This window comes from Drosophila suzukii, chromosome 3 (assembly GCF_043229965.1).
Source record: "Drosophila suzukii chromosome 3, CBGP_Dsuzu_IsoJpt1.0, whole genome shotgun sequence".
Taxonomy (NCBI): domain Eukaryota; kingdom Metazoa; phylum Arthropoda; class Insecta; order Diptera; family Drosophilidae; genus Drosophila; species Drosophila suzukii.
In genome coordinates, this window is record NC_092082.1 from 36,585,461 (window position 1) to 36,594,843 (window position 9,383).

General features: G+C 37.8%; 1 protein-coding gene and 1 long non-coding RNA gene across 3 annotated transcripts in view; one reads left to right on the forward strand and one right to left on the reverse strand.

Annotated features, from left to right (window-relative positions):
* The window catches only part of LOC139353279 (uncharacterized), a 20,427-nt gene extending 15,445 nt beyond the window's left edge, over positions 1–4,982 (reverse strand). The window contains exons 1-3 of one of the 2 annotated variants that reach the window (XR_011604472.1): positions 4,786–4,982; positions 862–1,106; positions 620–779 (exon numbers count right to left, since the gene is read on the reverse strand). This is a non-coding gene — a long non-coding RNA (uncharacterized lncRNA). The remainder of the gene's footprint in view (positions 1–619; positions 780–861; positions 1,107–4,785) is intronic. The other variant, XR_011604473.1, reaches the window with a different exon arrangement.
* LOC139353277 (uncharacterized) lies at positions 3,007–4,501 on the forward strand. Its single transcript, XM_070996994.1, has one exon. It carries the CDS (start codon positions 3,048–3,050, stop codon positions 4,122–4,124), a length of 1,077 nt encoding a protein of 358 aa, XP_070853095.1. The 5' UTR covers positions 3,007–3,047; the 3' UTR covers positions 4,125–4,501.
* Positions 4,983–9,383: the final 4,401 nt, after the last annotated feature.

Consider the following 9,383-nt stretch of genomic DNA (forward strand, 5'->3'; position numbering starts at 1 on the left):
GCATACTACAACGGAGCAGTGTGAGGCAGCTTGAATACTTTCTTTCAACTTGCTATGGCAGGTCAAATCAACAAACTCAGCAAAAGCAGTGGCAAACGCCGCATACAAGTTAACTTGTCTAAACGCTAAGACGCAATTTTACATTAACCTAGCGGGATCATTGGATTCCATAACAGATAGCGGGACATATTGGAGTACTATTAGGAAACTCAAAGGAAATTAATTTGTAAAATCAATGGAAGTTGACCTAGGAAACCATTTCCGTGATCTTCACGCGCCTTTAGATTGGACTCTATCGCTGGATGGGTAACAGGACGAGAAGTGGAAAATGTTCATGCGATGTTAAAAGAAAGAAAAGCACCCCGGCCTGACAGGATAACATCGGAATTCATAAAGTTCGCTTCTTTTCAATTCAAAGCCAGCCTAGTCATTGCATTTAACAAGTTCTTGGAATCGAAAACAGTCCCAAAGAGCGTTCTCTCTCTCACTTTTCAAAATGTTTAAGCTTAAGTCTTTTCTGCGGTACTACTCGATCGGCTTAAAAACTGGTTCAAAAAATTGAATAATCTTACTGAATTCTAAGCCTGTTTTAGAAAATTTTTCGTCTGCCCAGACTTACCCCGAACAGGATGCTATATCTTGAAACAGGTCTGTCGCCGCTGCATATCCTTACAGCTGAAACGCATTTCAGGTATATCCAGAATGTGGTAACCATGCCCGAACATAGGCTGCAACGAATTCTAGTGATGGGTCATAGAATGGGAGACGCTTGCCGAGACCTACGGAGAAAGGTTACAGTTAGGCGATCCTTCACAATGGTCGCAATGGTCGAAAAGTATTTAGTACATAGAAAATCCGTACCCCTTTCATGGCCAGGGGAGAAATCCTCCCACTAAGCTATATCCCAAACGTGACAGCCAGCGACACTGTGCCCGATCTGCAATATGAGGGAGCAGGAAAATGTCGAGCACTTTTTAGGACTTGGCCCCATTTTACGGGAGATCCGCCTGCTGCATTTTGTTAAGGCACAGCTGCAACCGCGTAATGTATACTATTCGCTGGATGGGCAATGTCGGTCGACTCTCTACAACTACATCAACCAGGCTCTGAAGTACCAAAACAACATTTTAACGGAAAACTTTAAAATACTCAATGTTCTACATCAAACACGTAAACACACTGAGTTCTCAGAAACTATAAAAGATGCAATACTGGGATTAGGCATGCAGATTTCTGAGATTCCCGCGCAGGGCAAGTTTGTCTCAGCGGGGTGCCACGCCCACTTTAACGCCCACAAGCCGCCCAAAACTGTGGCTCCTACAGTTTTGATGCTAGAATAAATTTTAACTGAAATGCATATTTCTCATCAATACCTATCGATTTACTCAAAAAAAGTTTGCACGCCCACTTTTACGCCCACAAACTTCAAAAAATCGTAAGTATGAACGCGAAAATTTCGGAAACTTTCAAAGATAGAGAATTGTAATCTCAGACTAAGATTCCGAAGCCTTGTACGCAGCGCAAGTTTGTTACGCGAGTATGCCACGTCCACTCTAACGCCAACAAACCGCCCAAACCTGTGGCGCCCACAATTTTCAGGCTGGATAACAACTTTTAACTGAAATGTATTGGTCTCGTCAGTACCTATCGGTTGATCCAAATTTGACACGCCCACTCGAACGCCCATAACGCTTAAATCTGTTTACCGCCCATATAATAATATATTGAGATCACGGGTAGGTGGTGCATTTCAATCTCGTTTTGCTGCTTCCCCTTGGTCCCTTAAGCTGAGTAACGGGTATCTGATTTTGGAGGTACTCGACTATAGCGTTCTTCCTTGTTTTCAATAAATTTAAGAATTTTTAAAACCTCATTAAAAGGTCATTATATTCTGGAATTACGCCTTTTCCGGCATCCGACTAATGATAAGACCTAAAATGTCTGTCCCGAAAATATTTCTTTTCCGCCAACAAAACTTTGTGGCAAATAAGGCATTGCCTTTCTAATTTAAAATTGATTGCCAAATAATCAACTCTATCATTTTTTTTACCGACATAAATCGAACAAAAAGCACGCATCGCTAACCAACAATAAACTAAAATCAAAAGTTATATCAAAAACTTAGTTTAAAAAAGTGTCAGTGTACAGTCGAGAACAAGACAACAACAATTTGCGTTGTGAGTTGAGACGAAAAAAAGTTCAATGGAATCGTTGTTGGCTTGGCTCGCGCTTATCTGCGACACAAAGAAGAATCGACGTGTGCCTTATTCAATATGGGCATGTGACCACAGGCATGCTTTGTGACTTTACAAAAACAAATGTGACCCGCGTGCTTATGAGCTGAGCATCTCTGATCTAGAGAAAGTAGCTGCGTTAATATATCCCCGTTCCCATCTACCGAAACCTAATACCGGAACCAACCCGTGCTTAACGTAGGCTACATTCCCAGCTGCTCTAACGCAAAGTACGTAGTTCGTTTCTGAATTTAAATAATTCCTTTTAAACATATATTATAACAAATTCAGTAACTATAGCTGTTTATGGGTTAGAAAAGTATAAAAATAGTTTTTTAATTACACTCGATGGGTTGGGCCCATTCTACCCTTTTTTATAGTTTTACGGTAACCCTTACGATAACAGATTACGTAGGAATAACTATTAAATAGGCCAAATCGCTTATTTGGTGGCATGGACTTAAATATTTTATTAGTAAATTTTACCAAATATTTTTTTTGTGTGTAACTTATGTAGATTTGTTTTAGAAAAATAAAAATTAACTTTTAATTAAAATAAAAAATTATCAAAAATATCGAATACATTTTATTTTTAGAAAAATCATTGGTACGATATTTTGAAAATATTCGACAACCCTAGTGTATACGTATACATACATATATTATACAGCCATTTTTACCATTTGTTAAAATACTTCATGAGCTATTTATAGAATATTTCGCTTTAAAAAAGTGTTTTCATTTCAGCCCTAATTCATGATTTTCTTTTTAGTGGTCGTTCAACGCAGCGCGGTCATTACCGTACCTTTCGCAATGAATTGGACAAGACTTATTGCTACGTTTATAAGCTTGCTGACATGGTCTAGCCAAATTGAACAATTTAATGTCAGCGGTATTCGACAAAAACCCAGAGCACAGAATTGGCTACACTCGTTTAGAGCAGAACTAATTCCGGAATACTTTTATAAATCCATTGAAAAGTCCGATGGCAGTAAACACAATCTGCAACATAAGTTACGACACTTCTTGGAAAGACTGCAGAAAAATTTCACGGCGTCGACGTTGTTTAGTGACTCCGAAAATAATGTTACAAGCGTAGAAAATTATATCCTCAGGATGCACCAATTGTCAACGTTTTTTTACAAAACTTCAATAACTATTGAAACATTTTCTACGGATAGTGAACAATTTTTTGAAATGTCAAAAAATTCAAGTCATGAACTATTATTAAGACTTCGGCAAATTCCAACAGCACAACCAACATTTGTTAAGGTTTATCTTACAAACTACTTTGCTGAAATGGAATTCTTTCATACAATATTTTCAGAAATTATCGACGAAGCAATGGAATACAGCTTAGAAACCCTAAGAGCTATTGAAAAAATATTTTTTTACTACGCTGATACTCAAAATATTATTTTAAAAAATTGGAAATTAAAGCTAAATCTGGAATGCTACCAGCTCTATGTTGACTTTTTACAACATTATTCCGCCAAGGTTTTTAAATGTGCCGCTGGGGATAATCTTCACCTGGTTTATGATGTGTATTCCGTGACAAAGCTTAACGTCAAATATATTATGACACAGCTTGAGTTTCGCATCCAACGACTTTTCAATTGTTTTAAAAATAAAAGTTTTACTACACGATGTAAATTTCTTTATAGCGCTGAGCGAGATTTTAAAACTTTATTTAGCAAACTCGCTGACTTAGAAATGTATTTAGATGTAAAAACTAAAAAAGGCAACGTTTCGGCTTTACGATTTCGGCGAACAGCTACACGGCATGATAATACTTTAAAATCGGAAACGACTCTTGACGATTGTATCCCAATTGGCTTTCCACATAGTCAAATGTCATTTAATCTAAAAACATGCTTTTATTTTCTATAAATAGAAATATATAATGCAGACTAAGAACCTACAATAATTATACATATATGAATGAATGTCATTGGCAAAGTATAGCTGAAAGGGAGGAACCTAATATATACACGCATTTATTTTATTTATTTAAAATGTAGAACAGTAGAATCTATGAATAATTTAAAGCTCAGAACAACATAAACTTTGTGCACGCCTGACAGCATTTTATTTCGATAAATAAGACGTATGGTTAATTTTCTGCAGCACCAACAGTTCGTCAGAACTGCGTTCTTGCGTTATTTATACCCTTTTACTCAAAATGGTGAATTGTAACCCCGAAAAGTTTGTAACATGTAGAAGAATAAGATTCTGATCCAATAAAATATATGAAACAAAAACACCTATTAACGCTATAGTCGCGTGCCATGACTATCACAAAATTGTTACTCAGCTAAGGAGATCAAAAGGAAATGAATAAATTTCATTTAAAATTTAGTTCTTTGCACTAAGAATGACTAGCCACCGTTTTGGGTGGTATGTGGGCGTGGCACATTAGCGTAACAAACTTGCGCTGCGAACGAAGCTAAAGAATCTCAATTTAAAATCCCAATTCTAGCTTTGATAATTTCTGAGGGCGTAATATATGCGTGGCAACATTTATTTTTTATGTTAATCGATAGGTACTTACGAGAATATTAATACCCGTTGTTGGGGATGGGTGGCTTGATCGTTGTGAATAGTTGAAGCCCCAAGATCGAGTGGTACCCAAAAAACACGGGAGTACTTTGGGGTTTTTACGCGACGGGCTTAGATGTTTATTTGTACTTTTGGAAATGAGAACTGCTTAAGCCTAACTTAACTTAGGCGCTCCAGAGCAGAGCGGAGACTTAGGGGAGAGATGGAGAGGGAGAGCGGACGGCAGTGCGAGAGCGCGAGATGTAGACATCTGGATAAAACGGCCGTTCGACACTGCCTCCTGAAATTAAACGCCCTTTTGACGTAAACAACAGAGGATGGATTTTGACAGACTCGGCATTGGTAGGATTTAATACCTCGAGTACGTCTGCCATCCAAGGCGGGGTATTGATCCCAATATTCGGATGGAGTATTCTTAGGAGGGACTTTTTGTACGGAAACTTGCGCTGAATAGGACGAAATGATGTGTGGAACTGAGGCGGATACTGGCCTTGGAGGATCGGATGGAGTCGGCGGAGTAGTAGGGCCGCTGTTTCGATGCAGCAATGTGCGATCTTGGCAAGTGAGACAGTCGTGAGCGCTTGTGCAATCCCGGAATTGATGGCTGCTTGCAAAGCAATTGGAGCACAACTGCTTCTTTTGAATATAGGCTAGGCGATCGTCTACCGTCATTTGTGGAAGCGTGGACATATACGCACGGGGTGGTTCTTCTTCGAACACAGATCACAGCCTTTGGGTATCGGAACTAGCCTTGTGTTGAAGGAATTTATTTTTGGAAATTCTGCCACTCGATTTGTGTCTTTGGACTGGACGTGGTGGAAATTGGCAGATCGGAAGCTATCGACGGCCCCAAGAGTTCAATGGCGCTCCGTCAAATAGGAATCAAGCTCAAGCCACGTAGGAATTTCGGCATTATTTTGGATGGATTGCTCCCATTATGAGAGAGTGAGCTTTGGTAGTTTTGTCGAGCAGATATAAACCAGGATAGGGTCCCAATTCTCAATATTAACACCGAAAAATTTTAAGAAAGTTAAGCAACCTTGAAAAGTGCGTTGAAGTTCTTTTAAGGCTGCTCCCGACTCCTGAGCTATGGATTGCACATTGAGAAGTGTTTTCAGGTTACTGTTCACCTGCAATCGCTTATTTTCGAAACGCTCAGTTAAGTTATTCCAGGCTGAGCGAAAGCCATCATTGGTGAGTAGGGATCTTGAAACTATGGAATGAGCTTCGCCACTTGTTTTTGAATTTAAATGGATTAATTTTTCAACGGGCGTTAGACTCGGATTATCTATGTATATTGCCGTGAAAAGGTCCCGGAAAGTCGGCCAGCGAAGATAATCCCCAGAGAAAACATCTGTGTCGATAGATAGATAGTTACATTTAGAATAGTTCAAATTCTACATGTTAGTCATGCACCACGTATACAAACAATCAAGATCTAATTGAAGGTCATTATATGAATTAGGTAAACACATGGACAAACATAGCTTGACATCATCTGCATACATTAAAACAGTTGACGATTTTATGACATAAGGTAGATCATTAATCATTAAGCCAAAAAGTAAAGGTCCCAGGTGGCTACCCTGTGGCACTCCAGAAGAAACATTAATTATTTTGGAAATTTTATTATTAAAACAGACCATTTGAGTTCTATTAGAAAGGTAGGAAAGTATCCACTCTAGTAGGTTGGGTGGAAAACCTAAAAGGGACAATTTATAAATAAGAATCCTATGGTTCACTGAATCAAAAGCCTTAGAAAAATCGGTATAAATCACATCAGTTTGATGATGTGTCAGAAAACCTCTAGTAATTAAAGACGTAAATTCAAGTAGGTTTGTAGAAGTAGAGCGACATCTAGTGAAGCCATGCTGACAAGGTGAAATAATAGACCTGCAATGATGCTGCAACTGACAGGTAATAATTTTTTCAAAAAGTTTAGGAATAGAACTGAGTTTAGCAATACCGCGATAGTTTGAGATATCGGACTTGTTCCCTTTTTTAAACAATGGTATAATAAAGGATTCCTTCCATATGGATGGAAATCTACCTTGACTTAGGGACAGATTAAATATCAATGTTAAGGGAAGAGCAAGATAAGATGAACAATTCCTAAGTATACAACTTGGTATTCTATCAGGACCCGGTGAAAATGAGAGCTTGAGAGTATTAAGACTCTGAAGAACATCAGATACATCAATCACTGGTTTGAAGATAGAGTTCAAATGAGGTAGTGCGTATGGATAATCTTTATTAATGACATTATTGCATTTCGTATAAGTGGATTGAAAAAAGTCTGCGAATAAGTTGCAAATATCACTATCATCAGATGCTACATTATTATTGAGAAAGAGAGAGGGAGGGAAGCAGCTAGATTTTCGGTTAGAATTGACGAAAGAAAAGAAAAGCTTAGGATTACTTTTGAAATCACGCTTACAACGAGACAGGTAATTTTTGTAGCAATCAGAATTGTACTGCACAAATTCTACCTTAGCTGAACTATATTTGGTGAAGTCTGTCTGTAAGCCGGATATTTTGAACCGTTTAAATAGTCTGGTTTTTTTATTCTTCAGATAAGATAGTTGACGGGTAAACCATGGAGAGCTGTAAGAATTCTTCATGGAGGAAAGAGGGACATGTTCATCAAATAAACGGTAAAGGATCTCATAAAAGTACCTAACTGCATCATCAACAGGAAGGTCAACTAGAAAGGACCAGCTTACTGTCGATAAAGATTTCACTAGTCTGCCGTAATCAGTCCTCTTAAAAGACAAACTAGGCTGTACATTTATTGCAGTCCTAGGATTATTAGAAAATCCGTTAATACAGAGCTGAAGGGTAGGATGATAACAATCTTCAGGTAAAGATAGTGGCGAAATACGACTTACTTCAGCATCGCTACTATCAAAATCAAAGATTAAGTCAAGAAGACGACCAATATGATTGGGAATCCGGTTAACTTGCTGCAAAGATAGTTCAACAAGACCATCAATAAAATCATTTTTCATCCTAGGAATCATTGCCAATGAGTCCTTACTCTCCAACCAAGAGATATTGGGAAGATTAAAGTCACCAAGCACAATAAGTTGGTCAGTTTCAGTAAGCAACAAGGAGATAGAATGTATGGCAGACAGGTGCAATACATACACGTTAAATTCAGAGCCAGGAGATATATACGAGCAGGTTAAAAAAAATTTTGGGAAAGATCATTTTACGGAAATGAATTCAATACCTGATGATTCAGAAATATCAACAAACTCACAAGTTAAATTAGATTTGACTCCAATAAGAACGCCTCCACCTCGACGGGTCTGACGATCCTTCCGATAAACAAAAAAGTTATTAGACAAAATCTTACTATCGTGTACGGATGGGTCAAGCCAGGTCTCAGTGAGTACAATAACATTGGCTTCAAAAATTGAACTTTTTATATAAAGCGTAGAGAGTTTACTAAGAAGCCCCCGAACATTCTGACAGTGAAGGGATAAGAAGGGATTTCATGGAAATTTGTGGAGTGAGCATCAATCTAGACACCTTTGACACTTTTCACGTTTCAATAATAACACCGACAACTTTAACCTGTTTTATACGATGAAGGGTCATCCTCTTGAAATTTCGAAATCGGTAAGTGAATGGTATGCGGATCGGCAAAGAAATACAAGTGAGAAAGAGACCGTTAAGAAGTAAAAGAGGAAAAGAGTCGGTTAAGGAGCAACTGTTGGGAGACTCTTCTCCTTCTTCTGTTAAGAAGCAACTGTTAAGAGAAGAGACTGTTGAAAAAAAGAGTTTTAAAAAGCAACTGTCATGAAAAATTACTGAAAATCCGCGAAAGAGCGCCTTAGAAGAATGATTTAAAGAGGATATGTTAAACATCATGGTAGTTGGTGATCCGGCTTATAGGTGTGGTAATGATATTACCTATGAGACCAAACCGTTCAGTGGTTCACCTAGGCGACTATAATATAGTAAAAAGCACCAGCTCCAAAAATTGTTAGATGAATACCTGGATAACGGAACAATTCAACATAAAAAATGCTTCAGCAGTATTTCAACGTTTTGTAAACAAGATTTTTGCCGATTTGATTAAAGAGAAAAAGTTGTTGAATATATGTATGACATTATAGTTGTATATGGATATATTGAGGGATTTACAGCAGACTCTTTAATTTCTTTTGGGGACACACTGTTCAGATTTCTACAACCTCATATCATATTTCATCAGCCAAAAACTCTAACCAGTTCCTATCCCTTTTATCAAAGTGATCTATATCCATCACCCTCTTCCTGACAAAAATTACACCTTATAAATTCAAACAAGTCAGTCGATATTGGATATGGGTCAGAAGAAGTCGTTTCATCCATAGAGTGAAAGTCGTGGAGTTAAAATAAAAAAACCTTTATTTCTTTAATTTACCTAACTATACCTGAAAAAAAATTTTAATTTGTAATGCCCTACAAATTATTGGGGGCTCGATCAAGATAAATTAAAAGAACAAAGAGAAAAACTGTGCGTTAACACCTCGAAAAACTGCCGCGACGAAGAACGAAGTGAAAACTAAAAAGAAACAGTTATAAAAGGTGGAAGTACCT